This window comes from Podarcis filfolensis, assembly GCF_964270895.1.
Source record: "Podarcis filfolensis genome assembly, chromosome: 13".
NCBI classification, from domain to species: Eukaryota; Metazoa; Chordata; class Lepidosauria; order Squamata; family Lacertidae; genus Podarcis; species Podarcis filfolensis.
Genome location: NC_139615.1, coordinates 5,531,903 through 5,548,336, shown reverse-complemented (window position 1 = coordinate 5,548,336; position 16,434 = coordinate 5,531,903). Strand labels below are relative to the sequence as shown.

General features: G+C 45.1%; 5 protein-coding genes across 5 annotated transcripts; 4 read left to right on the top strand and 1 right to left on the bottom strand.

The window, feature by feature from the left end:
* Nucleotides 1-1,371: 1,371 nt before the first annotated feature.
* On the top strand, nucleotides 1,372-1,847 carry LOC310747277 (histone H2B 7-like). Its single transcript, XM_083581627.1, has one exon. It carries the CDS (start codon nucleotides 1,389-1,391, stop codon nucleotides 1,767-1,769), a length of 381 nt encoding a protein of 126 aa, XP_083437753.1. The 5' UTR covers nucleotides 1,372-1,388; the 3' UTR covers nucleotides 1,770-1,847.
* A 3,098-nt stretch (nucleotides 1,848-4,945) lies between these two features.
* Nucleotides 4,946-5,518, top strand: LOC310747222 (histone H4). The gene has a single exon (XM_083581561.1). The coding sequence runs from the start codon at nucleotides 5,134-5,136 to the stop codon at nucleotides 5,443-5,445; it is 312 nt and encodes a 103-aa protein (XP_083437687.1). The 5' UTR covers nucleotides 4,946-5,133; the 3' UTR covers nucleotides 5,446-5,518.
* Nucleotides 5,519-6,706: 1,188 nt separating this feature from the next.
* On the top strand, nucleotides 6,707-7,404 carry LOC310747506 (histone H2B 7-like). The gene has a single exon (XM_083581962.1). It carries the CDS (start codon nucleotides 6,912-6,914, stop codon nucleotides 7,290-7,292), a length of 381 nt encoding a protein of 126 aa, XP_083438088.1. The 5' UTR covers nucleotides 6,707-6,911; the 3' UTR covers nucleotides 7,293-7,404.
* Nucleotides 7,405-8,134: 730 nt separating this feature from the next.
* LOC310746438 (histone H3.2) lies at nucleotides 8,135-8,938 on the bottom strand. Its single transcript, XM_083580152.1, has one exon. It carries the CDS (start codon nucleotides 8,680-8,682, stop codon nucleotides 8,272-8,274), a length of 411 nt encoding a protein of 136 aa, XP_083436278.1. The 5' UTR covers nucleotides 8,683-8,938; the 3' UTR covers nucleotides 8,135-8,271.
* A 3,422-nt stretch (nucleotides 8,939-12,360) lies between these two features.
* LOC310747505 (histone H1.01-like) lies at nucleotides 12,361-14,130 on the top strand. Its single transcript, XM_083581961.1, has one exon. It carries the CDS (start codon nucleotides 12,400-12,402, stop codon nucleotides 13,000-13,002), a length of 603 nt encoding a protein of 200 aa, XP_083438087.1. The 5' UTR covers nucleotides 12,361-12,399; the 3' UTR covers nucleotides 13,003-14,130.
* Nucleotides 14,131-16,434: the final 2,304 nt, after the last annotated feature.

Below are 16,434 nucleotides of genomic sequence, written 5' to 3'. Positions count from 1 at the left end.
AACAAAATTGCAGTGATAAATAATTGGGTAAGAGAAAAAGGACTAAAGAAAGTGAATTATAAGTAATTGGAACTAGGGGTTGCTGAAAAAGTTTAAAATAGGGATGCAGAAAAGGGAGGTATGGGGAAGTCGTTGAAATAAGGTTTAAGAAAAAGAGGTCATGAAATTATACGTGTTTATATGTTTGTTTGTTTGTGTATTGTTAGTTGTATTGTGTTTAATTTATGTTGGAAAACTAATAAAAATTTATTTTTTAAAAAAACAAAACAGAAAGGGGTCGTGCAAACTTTAGAAGTTGATCGGGCCAAAGTGGCTTCTCTTAGCTCAGCATCCTCTTCTCAGAGTGGGCAAGCAGATGCCCCTCGTGGGAAGCAGCAGTAGAGCAGAAACTGAAACCCCAAGGAGCAGGATGAGACACGTTGTAGGATCATTGTCAGAACATCCTCCTCCATTGCAGATGCCACAATGAAAACATCAAGCCTGCTCCTGCTTATACAGAGTCAGACCACTGGCCCAGTTAGCTCACAGACCGGCTGAAGGAGGTGCTCATCGGAGATTAAACGTGGGGTAAAACCTCCTCTTCCCCCAAAAAGTTGCCCTTCCCGAGCCAGCCAGGAGTCGAACCTAGAATCTTCTGATCCGTAGTCAGACGCGTTATCCATTGCGCCACTGGCCCTCGGACGCGTGTTACTCTGGCTGGTTTGGCTGAAGACAGAGCTGAATTCACATATATGCAGCATCCTGAAATCCCTCGGCTGGGAGAACTAGGAGACAAACAGGCGCAGTGCAGCCTCCAAATGTGTTTGTCTTTCCCCTTTCCCAACCTATAAAGGCAAATAGCAGGAGGGGCTTGATTATTTTCCTGTTCATCATGATCAAACGCAGCAGCGGATAGCAAACGGCAAGCTCCAAAGAGCTCGGCGCCAGGTTTGCATGCATCTAATCCTAAAAGGAAACAAAGCAGGGATACTGGTCGGTCCTCTGAGATCCAGTCCATCATCCTAAAAACTCATCGCTATCAAGCGACGCCCAATGCGAATCCCATAAGCCTCGAGCAAAGCTTCAAAATTCCCGCGCGGCTTCTCATTTGCCCAGTTCGTTTCTCGGATTGTAAACGGGCACTTCTGATTGGATGGCGGGGGAAACTAAACCAATGAGAGCGAACTCTCGATTTAACCAATAGGAAACGGACTCCCGTTGGCGCTAAAGTGAAGGAGCCTTGGTTAGCCAATGACAAACAAACGCTTCCGCTGCTATTTGCATACTACATTGCCGACCAATAGGAATTTGAGAGTTTGAGGTGCTAATTTGCATAAGACTCGTATAAATACAAGCGGCGGCGAAGAGCGCTTCATTTCTCTCTCGGCGGTTGCTGGAATCGTTACGAGATGCCTGAGCCTGCGAAGTCGGTTCCCGTGCCTAAGAAGGGGTCGAAGAAGGCCATCACCAAGACCCAGAAGAAGGGCGACAAGAAGCGCAAGAAGAGCAGGAAGGAGAGCTACTCCATCTATGTCTACAAGGTGCTCAAGCAGGTCCACCCGGACACGGGCATCTCCTCCAAGGCCATGAGCATCATGAACTCCTTCGTCAGTGACATCTTCGAGCGCATCGCTGCTGAGTCTTCCCGCCTGGCCCATTACAACAAGCGCTCCACCATCACCTCCCGGGAGATCCAGACTGCTGTGCGCCTGCTGCTGCCCGGGGAGTTGGCCAAGCACGCCGTCTCCGAGGGCACCAAGGCTGTCACCAAGTACACCAGTTCCAAGTAAATTTGGGGGGAAACCCCTCCGCTTAAACCAAAAGGCTCTTTTAAGAGCCACACAAATTATTTTAAAAGATGAAATCACTGCTGAGTTCTGTTTTCTTGGGCTTCCAAGTTGTCCCCAAAATATCCTACAATCTGGCCATCACTTTCAAAAGTAACAGTTTAAAATGTATTAAGAAATTGGTTCAACAGAGTTACTAGAATTTAAGCTGGGGGTTTCATTGGTGTAATAAGCATTAAGAACTTTACCAACCCAAAACAAAAAAAAAAAATTCTTTCCAGTAGCACCTTAAAGACCAACTAAGTTAGTTCTTGGTATGAGCTTTCGTGTGCATGTGTGTATCTGACGAAGTGTGCATGCACACGAAAGCTCATACCAAGAACTAACTTAGTTGGTCTTTAAGGTGCTACTGGAAAGAAAAATTTTTTTTTGTTTTGACTATGGCAGACCAACACGGCTACCTATCTGTAACTTTACCAACCCAGTACAGGAAGAGGCAAGTTACTGTTTTTTGGGAGACAACATTGTTTTGTTGTAATAACTGGTAACTTAATCAACCTACCACTAGTCCCTTGCATAAGCACACACATTGAATAGCTAAATACGCATTTTCTAATTGGTGATTAGCCATTTTCTTTTTTTAAAAAAATAAATTTTTTATTAATTTTCCAACATATATCAAAACACAACACAACTGACAATACACAAACAAACAAACAAACATACAAACACGTATAATTTCATAACCTCTTAAACCTTATTTCAACGACTTCCCCATACCTCCCTTTTCTGCATCCCTGTTTTAAACTTTTCCAGCAACCCCTAGGTGATTAACCATTTTCTTTTGTGCTGCTTCGGGATCTGATAATATAGTTAGTTTTATGTGGTTCTATGGTGTAATGTTTAGCACTTTGAACTCTGATTCCAGCGTTTTTAAGTTCAAATCTCAATAGAACCTACAACTTATTTTTCCCCTTGAGTCACATTGAGCAAACGTTAATCAAGAATTACCAAGTCCTATCACTTCCCCAACTTTATACTTCTCTCAAAAATGTTGCCTGGTCACTTCCTCCCCCCACTCTGCACTTTGTACCATATATTAATTCTGATTTCAGATCTGTGAAACTAGAAACTGAATCCATTTCTTTATTGTATTAAATCTGAATAGTAAAACCTTGGTATGTAGTTGTGTTCCTTTACAACCTTTTCAATAAAATAAATATTGAGCAGTTTTGAGTTTCATCCAGTCTTTTCCCAGGGGACTATTTAGTGACTTATTTAGTGTCTAATCAAGGCAAGAATACCTGTGGAATCCGAAAACTCATGTTTTGAAGGAATTCGACCCTCCCCAAACTTATTTTCTCCCTATCTGGGGTTCAAACTCCTTTTCTGCTTGAGATTCCCCCAATTCTCTCCCGCAACAGCCTCCAAATATATTATTGGTCAATGTCTTCCGGTAACATGAAGATAGGTCACAGCTGCAGTTCTGATTCCTATTACCTAGGAGTCATTGTCTTCGTGTTTGGCGATCACTCATGGCTGAGTTAGATTGTCTTCCATGAACCCGGTCTTAACAATGAGTCCATAAGTGACTGTGGAGGCCAATTCTGGATCCACATAGCATTCCACAGTGAGCACATAGGTTTTCAGGTGGGAGTTGATCACAGTGTGGGTTTGCCAAGCGTGTCTTCCTCTTGGCACATTTCTCCCTTGCGTCCTGAGTTCGAGTGTCTTCAAATCCCAGGACACCTTTGGTAAAGGTTGTTCTCCCATTGGAGCGCTCACTGTCCAATGTTTCCCAATTGTTGGTGTTTACACTACATTTTTAAAGATTTGCCTTGAGAGTTTTTAAACCTCTTTTGTTGACCACCAGCATTACGTTTTCCATTTTTAAGTATGGAATAGAGTAGCTGCTTTGGAAGACAATAATCAGGTATCCAAACAACATGACCAAGTCCAACAAAGTTGCTGAAGAATCATTTCTTCGACAGTGGTGATATTTGCTACTTCCAGTACGCTGGCATTAGTTTGGCCTTCAAAGCAAGGTTCTTCCTGCTTCAACTTGCAGACTTTACAGATTTAGTTTTTAAAAATTAGTTCTAGAACACTTATCAGTTTTAGAATCTAAACCTTTGGCTAATTAAGCAATCTGTGTTGCGGCCTTTTAAACTGTGTCTGAGGGGTTATTGTTATTTTCGCTATGTATTATTGTATTGTAAACCACCCAGGAATCCTGATGAAAGGTACAGTAGTATAGAAACTTAATAATATAATATTCAGTTTTTACCAAGGGGCGCTAAAGCTAAATTAACTCTGGCCTCTTCCTCCAGGCTCGACTACTGTAATTCGCTCTATGCAGGGCTGCCCTTGAAGCTGTCCCAGAAACTCCAGCGGGTGCAGGCTCCTCACGGGGTCTCTGCCATGGGAGCATATTCACCCAGTGCTTTTCAAGCTGCACTGGCTCCCGGTGAAGTAGAGGGTCAGATTTAAGGTGCTGCTTTTGACCTTTAAAGCCCTTCACGGCTTAGGACCCTTGTACCTATGGGACCGCCTCTCCCAGTATGCCCCACGGAGAGCCTCAAGGTCCATAAATAGCAACACCCTAGTGGTCCCAGGCCCTAAGGAAGTCAGATTAGCCTCAACCAGAGCCAGGGCCTTTTCAACTCTGGCTCCGGCCTGGTGGAACGCTCTGTCTCATGAGACCAGGGCCCTGCGGGATCTGATTTCTTTCTGCAGGGCCTGTAAGACAGAGTTCTTCCGCCTGGCCTTTGGCTTGGAGCCAGTTGGATTCCCTCCCTCTCTTTCTTTTCTTTTCCTTCTCCTCCTGCAATGAGGCTACATTTTAATATTTTAATGTTTCAATATTTTAATCTTGTATTTTAATTTTGTTTTTAAGTTGTAATCATTCAACTTGTTTTTATTATTGCTTGTAAGCCGCTCTGAGCCCGGCCTTGGCTGGGGAGGGAGGGGTATTATTATTATTAATAATAATTCTCCATTCCCTTAGTTCACAGTTAAAATTGGCGCATAGAAGTGGAATTTCTGTCTCCTGCCCTGCTTTTTCCAGCCATTTATTTATCAAAAGAAATAAAAATCTCCAGCAATTCGATTTCCAAGAATCTAGGAAAAAGCACCGAAGTTGTAATTCATGTACGCTGACAGAACAGTTTCTCTTCACTAGGAAAACGTCATTCGGCAGGTTGAATTGTATGCAGACCCGCGGCGTATTTTTACTGGTTTAGAGGCGTGTGTGGCGCAAGCGTTGAAGTTTTCCCTCTGGTCGGATCCGATGATATAAAAGGACAACTGCAGAGGCTTACGCTACATTGTTTTCTGGTGAGACTGCAGGCGATTGTGACTTTGCAAGATGTCTGGCCGTGGCAAAGGTGGCAAGGGCTTGGGCAAAGGAGGTGCCAAAAGGCACAGGAAGGTCCTTCGTGATAACATCCAGGGAATCACTAAGCCCGCTATTCGCCGGCTGGCTCGCCGCGGAGGAGTGAAGCGTATTTCTGGACTGATCTACGAGGAGACTCGCGGTGTCCTAAAAGTGTTTCTGGAGAACGTGATCCGCGATGCCGTAACTTACACCGAGCACGCGAAAAGGAAGACCGTGACAGCTATGGATGTGGTGTACGCCTTGAAGCGCCAAGGCCGTACTCTGTATGGATTTGGCGGCTAAATTCCTGATTTCATATTCGCAGCACAAACGGCCCTTTTAAGGGCCACCACTTGCCCGTAAAAGAGCTGTTAAATGCGCTAAAATAGTTCTGTTTTTGAAAAGGCTTTCTGCATTTGTGCTAGTGAACTGGGAGTTCTCGAGAGTGTGGCTTGACTTCACAGTAGAGCTGACTTAAGGGACGCAAGGCTTGAAGTAAAAAGCATTATCGTTCCTGTGTTTCCCCCCCCCAAGGTTACAAGCACCTAATGTAGCCGAGAACTATCATGGGCAGTTTAAATACTTGATTCTCTTCGGTTGCACAATAACTCTGCCTTTTCAATATATATTTCTAGAGCGTTCATGGCGGGCGGGGATGTAGCTCAGTGGTAGAGCGCATGCTTTGCATGTATGAGGCCCCGGGTTCGATCCCCGGCATCTCCATTAAACGTTTTGCACCCGAAATTGCACATTTTAATTTTTTAAAATAGGATTGATTTCCTGATTAGATATCGTCCGATCCTACAGAAGATACTCACTCCCGATACCCACTTTCATAATGCCTTCGGTACTTTGTGAAAAAGGGGCATAATGAGTCCGTTTTCCTCATTGGGCAATTGCCAAAACTACGCAATGCACGTGACTGCCCGAAGCCGTTTAATCCGATTTTCAATGGCGGGCGGAAATTTAAGGGAATCGGTTATCATGAGAACAAGTTGCAATTTGGTTTAGGAAAGTTTCATATCAAGAAGGGAGGTGGCATTTTTTTTTTATGAAGTGCAACCTTGCTTGAAAAATTGGTCGGCACTTTTGTCCCGGAACCTTGAGAAACAACGGAAGAGAAAGCGTGGGGAGCAGATTATCGCTGGCTTGGGGGTTGGGAGAGAAACTACGAGGGAAATTAAAATAACAGCGCAGCAATCAAACGATTTCCTACTGGAACTTGCAAGCCCCCGTTTCGAATGCTAAAGAGTAAAAGACAAAGTAACAGGACTTTCTTTAAAAAATAATTCGGCTAAGAAGTTGGCAATCATGTGAGCGCTCAGCAATTTTATTGCGAATTTACAGTACTATATTCCGTTTCTCAAAAGGAAATTTGGGGTTTGTGTGATTTTTCATGGGAACAGATATCTGAATCTAAAATTATCCCTTTTCGATCTCATGATTGTATTATCTTTTCAAAAAGGATTTCCCTGAAACGTTTTACTCAATTTGGCCCGTGGCTTCGAATCGCTTTTTTGATTGGATAACAATGCAAGCTTTCCAGTCAGCGACCAATAACATATTGAGCTTGTAATTCAAACTGTAGGGAGCGAAGTTCTTGAACCAATGGGAAACAGGCATTTTCTGCCTATAGAAACGCAGCATTTGAAACAGTCTCCTGACCAGCCAATCAGAAAACAAGCGCTTCAAGCCCTTCATTTGCATAAAGCTGGCATAAAAGGCGTTTGTCTTTCTCTGCGCTACAGAAGTAGCGGCTGATTTTGAAAATGCCTGAGCCCGCGAAGTCGGTTCCTGTGCCTAAGAAAGGGTCGAAGAAGGCCATCACCAAGACCCAGAAGAAGGGCGACAAGAAGCGCAAGAAGAGCAGGAAGGAGAGCTACTCCATCTACGTCTACAAGGTGCTCAAGCAGGTCCACCCGGACACGGGCATCTCCTCCAAGGCCATGAGCATCATGAACTCCTTCGTCAACGACATCTTCGAGCGCATCGCCGCCGAGGCTTCCCGCCTGGCCCATTACAACAAGCGATCTACTATCACCTCCCGGGAGATCCAGACTGCTGTGCGCCTGCTGCTGCCCGGAGAGCTGGCCAAGCACGCCGTCTCCGAGGGCACCAAGGCCGTCACCAAGTACACCAGCTCCAAGTAAACTTGAACTGCAACACTCCACTTAAACGCAAAGGCTCTTTTAAGAGCCCCCCACTTTTTCTTTAGAAGGGCTGTACTTGCTTTTCACGTAAAAAAGGGCTAGATGCTTGCAGCAGATTCCAGTGTTGTAAAATTAACCCAAGCATGCTTGTGGTTGACTTATTGGCTAACCACCTGATATGCTTCAATTTGCTATTAAAATCCAGAAATACACCAATAAACCAACCTATTGCAGTTTCCTACCTAGTTGTATCTGATGATACAGTATTTTACAAAAACGCAGCACTTTCCAGCATGCTGTCGAAATCCGAAGTTGTGAACTGTATACCAGCTGTCTCGAGCATGAAACGGCAAAGCTGGATGTTAAAACTGCAGGTTAGATCAGCTTTAATATTTACATTTTAGCGGCATGAATCAAATTTGTAGGGCCCTTTTGTTAGAAGTAGAAAGTTCTACGTTAGGGGAAGCAGTTATAACGAGGCACTGTTCCTTTACGGAAATAGCTGTAAAATTTCCCAGGGCAGGTATACAATAGAAACCCAAGCTTTCTAACCTTTTGGTCCCATGCATAGACGCACCGAAAGTATATTATCAAATTTGGGTCTGCTGTAGGTATAAATTAGCTGGCAGGACACTCCAAAGGTATCCAATTATTTATCTGAAGCAGCGTCTCAGGTTGAAAAGTAGCCAAAAATATTTGTATTTTTCTTCACTATCATCAAGGATATATATACATCCTGTAAAAGGGATCTACCACCATTCCCGACCTAAGAGCGCTTAGTATTTATATCTATAGAAATTATATGCAGAAAATGTTATAGCATTTTTGGGCGCACGTTTTCGCATATGTACACGATGGGCATTTTGCCCTACCGAAGAGTACACCGAAAGCAAGGAGAACAAGAGCAATTTCCAGCCATTTTGAGAGTATGTAGTGGCTCTTAAAAGAGCCTTTTGTTCTTTGAGCGCGAGGTCCCGATTTAAGCCCTTTCTCCGCGGATGCGGCGAGCCAGCTGGATGTCTTTGGGCATGATGGTGACCCGCTTGGCGTGGATGGCGCACAGGTTGGTATCTTCGAAAAGCCCCACCAGGTAAGCCTCGCTCGCCTCCTGAAGGGCCATGACCGCAGAGCTCTGGAAGCGCAGGTCAGTCTTGAAATCCTGCGCGATCTCCCGCACCAGACGCTGGAAGGGCAGCTTGCGAATCAGCAGCTCGGTCGACTTCTGGTAGCGACGGATCTCTCGCAGGGCGACAGTCCCAGGGCGGTAGCGGTGAGGCTTCTTCACGCCCCCGGTGGCCGGGGCGCTCTTCCGGGCAGCTTTGGTCGCCAGCTGCTTCCGAGGCGCCTTCCCGCCGGTGGACTTGCGAGCGGTCTGCTTGGTACGAGCCATTTGAGCGCTGCAAGGCGAAAAGAATACAAGCACCTTCTCTCACGGCTGACACCAACGATTTGTCGTAAGCTGCCTCTGGCGGGCTATTTATACTGTAATTCCTCTGCTTGGATTGGCTAACAGCATTGACCAATCACTTGCCGGATTTGAATCTCCCGCGCTATGCAGGGATTGGACGTGATTTGCAGCCGCAATGTCTCCGTCCTTTTCTCTTTTTGCCTTTCCTAGTTTGCCTGGCTCACAATATATTTCTTGTTTCAAGGATTCTTTTAATAAAATGAAAGGCGAGGACACAACATATGTGGACTTAATTTCATGAAGAACATACATTTCTGGGCTGTGCTCCTTCAATCTGAGTTTCAATTTCTTAGGGATTACCGGGAGCGAGGGAAAAACTAAATACTTTTATTTAAATATCCCGCGCGGCGACACGATTGGACAAAAGTAGAAGTTAGCTATTGACCAATAATGGTAGCGCAGCGTGAGACTTAAATTCTGCTGGAATTGTACAGAGAATTGCAGAAAGTGCCGGTTTACATGCTTGCAACTGATTAGACGAGTAGACAGAACACAAAAGAACAAAAGAAAATTTAATCTTGCAAACTAAAATGAGAGAGAAAAAGAACTCCTTTCGTAAGGTAGCGTGGCCGAGCGGTCTAAGGCGCTGGATTAAGGCTCCAGTCTCTTCGGGGGCGTGGGTTCGAATCCCACCGCTGCCAGTATCTATTTTCCTGTTAACTGAATGCTGACCACATGAAAGATTTTTTTTTCCCTGCTGCTGCCTGAGTTCTGGAACCCGCAAGCGATTTTATGTTCAGTTTCATACAGCTGAGATTGTATCGTACTGTATGTTCAATATTAGTGTTGCTTAGTGCTGATTAGTGGAGTATAGCATTCTTAATCTAACACTTTAAACTATTAATGGGTATTAATAATATAGAATAAAAAATAGTAGCAACAATGTACAGCTATTGCTTCTGCGATCACCATTTCCGCCTCTCCCCGGCAAAATGTGCGCTTCTCCCCGTCGGGGAATCGAACCCCGGTCTCCCGCGTGACAGGCGGGGATACTTACCACTATACTAACGAGGACTTGGCTGATCTGCAGTTTTCCTGATTTGGTGTTATCCTAATAGTATTCGAGTCTGTCTAAGGGCTGAGACCTCCCAAAAAACAGGTGTGGCAAATTATGCATGAGAATGCTGCAGTCCTGGTTTTCTTTTTTAATGCAATGTTTCTCACATTTACCTGGGACGAAGGTCCATTGCATATAATGAGGCTTCCTTTCGGATAAACATGCATAGGTTGGCACTGTTAAACAGCTTAGAAAGTGATTTCTCACCTTTCCTTGATCTTTTGAAGTGATTCATTTCCATAAGAGTTTTCACTGAATAAGGAGGAAAGATATTGTGCCATTGTGCCACTGTATGCCACTGGGTTGATGCGTACATTCCTTTTTTGTGTGTTCTGTTTCCACGATATTCTCTGTTACTATGACATTCCATTGAATTGTTGTGGCCACTGCAGTGTGGTATTATCTGTTTTTATTAATTTGTTTAAATATTTATCAAATATTTTGTATATTCAGTTCAAGGGGTCCAGAAGCAGTGTTGTTTCAATTTCAGTTTTTTACATTTCACCTTTTTCAGAGAAGCAGGAACAATTTATTTATCTTCACCTGATTTTCAACCTCACAACAAGCTTGCGAAGTAGGCAAGACTGAGAGGGAGTGACTGGCCAGAGATCACATAATGAGTGACTTTTAGGTCATTTTCTGACGAGTAGACACTTTAACTCCAAGTCTTCCCGGGTCTGATGTAGCACCCTCACCAGTCATAGATGTCAGCCAATGGATCCCAGAGACTACATTACCACCATAGCCAGCGCTAAAATAGGATAAAATCTCAGGGTGTTACAATATAGTTTACTGACAGTGAGTGAAGTCTTAATAATAATAACAATAATAATTTATTATTTATACCCTGCCCATCTGGCTGGGTTTCCCCAGCCACTCTGGGCGGCTTCCAACAGAATATTAAAATACAAAAAATTATTAAACATAAAAAACTTCCCTAAACAGGGCTGCCTTCAGATGTCTTCTAAAAGTCAGATAGTTGCTTGTTTCCTTGACATCTGGTGGGAGGGTGTTCCAGAGGGTGGGTGCCACCACCGAGAAGGCCCTCTGCCTGGTTCCCTGTAACTTTGCTTCTTGCAGGGAGGGAACCGCCAGAAGGCCCTTGGAGCTGGGCCTCAGTGTCCGGGCTGAACGATGGGGGTGGAGACGCTCCTTCAGGTAAACTGAGCTGTTTAGGTCAGCTGCTTTCAAGGTCAGCACCAACACTTTGAACTGAGCTTGGAAACATACTGGGGGCCAATGTAGGTCTTTCAGGACCAGTGTTATATGGTCTCGGCGTCCGCTCCCAGTCACCAGTCTAGCTGCCGGATTCTGGATTATTTGTAGTTTCTGGGTCACCTTCAAAGGTAGCCCCACGTAGAGCGCATTGCAGTAGTCCAAGCGAGAGATAACCAGAGCATGCGCCACTCTGGCGAGACAGTCTGCGGGCAGGGAGGGTCTCATCCTGCATACCAGATGGAGCTGGTAGACAGCTGCCCTGGACACAGAATTGACCTGCGCCTCCATGGACAGCTGTGAGTCCAAAATGACTCCCAGGCTGCGCACCTGGTCCTTCAGGGGCACAGCTACCCCATTCAGGACCAGAGAATCCCCCCCACACCTCCTGTCCCCCCAAAATAGCACTTCTGTCTTGTCAGGATTCAACCTCAGTCTATTAGCTGCCATCCATCCTCCAACCGCTTCCAGACACTCATCTCCAGACACTTGCAATAACCAAAGGGACCCAGACCCTGTCTGCTGTGGGACATCCACAAGTGTCTATTCTTTGTAAACTTCAGTTTGGAGTGGAGTGGGAGAAACTGTCAGTTTCCTAAGGCACAAAAGTCTGCATCTGTTGTTGTTGCAGACTCCCTTAATATCGGTGATATATCTATCCTCAGGAGACACAGCGGGCAAACCTTCTTAACAATTATTTCAGGGGAAAGCCGATCAGTTTCTGTGCAGCAGTGGTTTAGACTTTCAATAAATTCCCGCGGAATATCTTGGAAGCTTGGTTCAAAAACAACTATACAATACCACTTTCCTTTCACTGAACGCCAGAAAACAGCACCTCATAAGACAAGCCTGATGTGCTACTTGGCTCAATTAAATAAGCAATTGTCTTGAAATAATCCGCCGAAACACGTTCCTTTCTTGGTTACTGAAAAGGAAACCCTCCAAAGTATCCTATTAAATACTTTCCACAAGTGTCCGCCCAAAGAAACATTTGCTATTTTGACTTAAAAGCAAATGTTTACATATTTGAAGGCTTAAAAACTAGCCATGGGCTGAGCTCCCCTCTGTTTTCCAGGCTTGCCTTGCATCCCCCGAGCGTGAAAAACAGATCCCGAAAATCCCACATATCCTCCCCATCGATCCCTCCCGGAACCGAAATTATCCGTGCAGCTAATTTCGATTAATTGACATTATAAGCGGATAAAGAAGCACAACGCGGCAAAAGCCCCCAGCCAGGTATTGTCGTGCACGCGCCGTTCCCGAAACGCACCAATCAGAGCGCGGCTCGTCCCCTATAAATAGAGAGCTCCGTGCCGCTGCTCGCGCTCAGATTTCGGAGTGGAGGAAGAAGAAGGTTCACTGCGATAATGGCTGAAGTTGCTCCTGTCGCCGCTGCTGCTGCGGCCCCCAAAGGTACCGCGAAGAAGGCGGCCTCGAAGCCCCGTAAGGCCTCGGGCCCCAGCGTGACGGAGCTGCTGACCCAGGCGGTGACTGCGTCCAAGGAGCGCGGCGGCATCTCCTTGGCCGCGCTGAAGAAGTCGCTGGCGGCCGCCGGCTACGACGTGGAGAAGAACAACAGCCGCATCAAGCTGGGCCTGAAGAGCCTGGTGACCCGGGGGATCCTGCTGCAGACCAAGGGCACGGGCGCCTCGGGCTCCTTTAAGCTCAATAAGAAGCAGGCGGAAAGCAAGGATAAGGCACCCAAGAAGCCGGCGGTGGCGGCGAAGAGTAAGAAGCCCGCCGCGGCCAAGGTGAAGAAGGCTGTAGGAGGTACTGGGGCCAAGAAAGCCGTCAAGAAAGTGGCCAAGAAACCGGGGGCAGGAGGTGCCAAGAAGGCAGCCAAGAGCCCCAAGAAGTCCAAAGTCACCAAGCCCAAGAAGACAACGAAGAGCCCCGCCAAAGCTCTGAAGCCGAAGGCTAAAGCCAAGCCGAAGGCATCCAAACCCAAACTCGCCCCCAAGAAAAAGTGAATTAACATTTTGCTGGGGGGCGTCATTTAACACAAACGGCTCTTTTAAGAGCCACCCACAATTTCTGCGAAAGACTGAAATCACTGCCCTGATCGGCTTCTCTCCCAAGTTGTCGAAATTGATTGCTCTTATGGTTACGTATTTCTAAATGAGATACATTAAACGAATCGCGGCAGCGTGAGGTAGCGGTCGCAAAACGCTGCTTTAAGACTCCAGTCTTTAAGGGGGAGTTAGGTTCGGATCCCGCTGCCAGTTATTTATATTTGCTTCCTTATTTACATTGCTGCTCACAACAAAGGGGATGCGGTTTATTTTTTTCTTACCATAGTGTCTACTTGATATAATTGCTAATTGCAATTTAATGGAAGAGTAGTTTTAGGAGAAAACGGCAGGTGCGGTGCGTGGGATCAACAGCGCATTTAGAAAATGACAGCACTGCTTTGGTGATACCTGCCACATAGTATATTTCTGATTCATGATCGGTTTGCACTGCAGGTTTGATGCTTACGCTGCGTACTGCTATTTTTTAAAAAAGACACCCTAACTGCCAACATGAACCGACGAGGATGGGATTCGAACCCACGCGTGCAGAGCACAATGGATTAGCAGTCCATCGCCTTAACCACTCGGCCACCTCGTCGCGGCTGCTGCTCGTGATCGGGCTATTCTCCTGGCCAGGTTCACCTGTTCTCATATTCCCCTCTCAGCTTTACCTATATCATATTCATTAGGTTTAAGGGGAAACGGGGGTGACTTGGAAGACTTCATATCCACTGTCTTAACACTGGTTCATTTGCTCCTGATACTTAACTCTCTTTCGCAGTGCTGGTCCACAGATGCTTGTTCAAAAATGGGTATTCAGACGTGCAACGAATTGCTGTTTCTTAAAAAAAAAAGGTGGTCTCTTCCTTTTCCCTTGTCGTCCCCCAACCCATTTCTTTTCTCTTTATTTGCAAATGAAAAGTGCTCTTCCGTCTTCTTTCAGCAAGTGAAGTGCTCAGTAAATAACTTTAATACTACTTGTAATGGCATGGCAACACTTCATTTCTTTTAATCTTCATGTCCTTTTGTCTTTTCTTCAAGTGACATAGCTCTTTAAAAAATGAAATAAAAAGTGTCCACACAAAACGAAGCCTGTTTGAATGTTCACAGCGGAGAAACTTACTGTTAAGGTCTTCATTTCCACTACCGACTCTTATTACTTAAAGGCCGAAGAACGAAAACGTAAACTACCGATGCCGAAACCCGGGATCGAACCAGGGACCTTTAGATCTTCAGTCTAACGCTCTCCCAACTGAGCTATTTCGGCCAGTGATAATAACTACCTTGATGTAATGTGCAATCTCAGCAGTTCTTGATACTGCTTTATTCAAAAGGTTATAAAAGTTTGCCTTTCGCTATTCCTGAAAATAGAGGAAATGTTATTGTGCGATAATATAATTAACTGAAGAAACATAGGCAGAAATCTTAAAAGTAGATTAAAATGTACGTTGCATTGGCCGGGAATCGAACCCGGGCCTCCCGCGTGGCAGGCGAGAATTCTACCACTGAACCACCAATGCATTCGCTCTTGTCTTTTCCCCGTCACTGTATATGTAGACGCTTTACAAGGTGTGAGCGGCATTTTGAAAACTTTGGATGTGTCAGCCTATTGTTGGCATGGTTTCATTTTGCAGCTTAGCCGTCCTGCTTTCCGAAAATGAATCTCGAGCCCCAGCAATCAAAAGGCAGCCTGTTCTCCGCCACTTGGGCGATGCCTCCTTCTGAGATTCCATATTCTTGCAACTTTTTCTTCAGTCTGCGCTGCGATGAGTGAGTTGCGATCTCCTGTCTTAGGCGCACGAGAGGGAAAGAAATCACCCCGCCCGTCCGGAAGGCACTCTGCACATGTTTAAATGGGCTGGTTTCTTTAAGATTGCATAACGCCTTCCAGCTGATTGCAACGCCCCTTTTATTTTCCCCCCTCTAAAGTTTTTACTGCTTAAGTTTAAGGAACTCAGACTGAAGTTTTCGTTTCCGGATTAAAGCTTTTCTACTTTGGAGACGACGACACAAATTTTTAGCACTTCTGTAAACTCCACTAGAAATCCATGCACACACTTTCTGCTTTTAAATTACTCTTGAGCGTGAACGAGACAGGCTGCGACCAACTCTCTCCACTGGAGACGCAACCCTCTAAATTCTCTCCAAGGTTTGTGGCTAAGGCGCAATTTGAAAATCGAGGGGGGTTGAGGGATGGGAGAACCCCCATTCACAAACAAAATGAGGTTCCACCGAGATTTGAACTCGGATCGCTGGATTCAAAGTCCAGAGTGCTAACCATTACACCATGGAACCAAGCATACCAACTGTCTCCTGTCCCGTGACTTTGTTCCCATTTAATTGCACACTAAGATAATAACAGGTGCCAAACGCCACCCCTTCTTTCTATGTTTACATTATGAAGGAGGAATATAGAAGAAAGAGTATAATCAGATAGTATTTGAATCTTGAAGCATTGTCTTTTTTCCTTTCTTTTTTTTTTAAAGAAATACAGTACTGGAAACTGTTGCACCAGGAGTGCTCCCATTTCACTGGAAGTGTGAAGCAAGCAGGGGAGGACTAGTATCATGGAACAGCAAAAAATATATAAATATTCTTGACTTTTCAGGTTGGCCTCTCATCAGCACCCATTCCCATGTTGCCATCTGTGCATATGGACACAAAAAACAGGTTTGGCAGGACCCCAGACCACAGAGGCTTGCAATCTAAAAATAGACTCGAAGCTAAGGCTAAATGGAAGGAATATACAATTACCCATACTATGGCTTAATTACAATAGGAATTTTAGACTAGGGAGTTGTTCATGGGCGTGGGCAGGGTGGGGGCAGCTGCCCCAATCAATAAAAATTAATTAAATTCCTTGCAAGCTGTTAGGCCTGGCCCCCCTAACTAAAATTAAATTCCCCACCCAGAATCCTGGCTATGCCCATGAAATTGCATAAATTCATCACAGCACTTTGAAAGCGGGTTCAAAACAAGTAGGATATTTGCAGTGTAAGAGGTTGGCAAAAGGAGGCGTTGGTTCTGTGCCCCATTTGAATTTGATGCCACTTCGAAACTTATTCTCAAATCACTTTGAAATGTGGCGCTGCATTTTGATGCGGTTTCTTTCGTTTCTGTCCTGTGTTTTATTTTGATACCAATGTCAGCTGCTCTGGAAAACGGTCTGCTCTGGAAACCTGCATGCTTTAAACTTAAGATTCAAACGGGGCGGGGACGGGACGGGACCTGAATGGGACACGGAAATCATTCTCCTAGTTTGCAGAGCCTTCCCCCAAACATACTTGCATAGACTTCCCTGGCTTTATTTGCTTGGTTTGTAAAATTTATACACTGTTGGATTGAAAACAAAACAAAACCCTCAAAGTGGACACAAAGTAGATTTGCTTT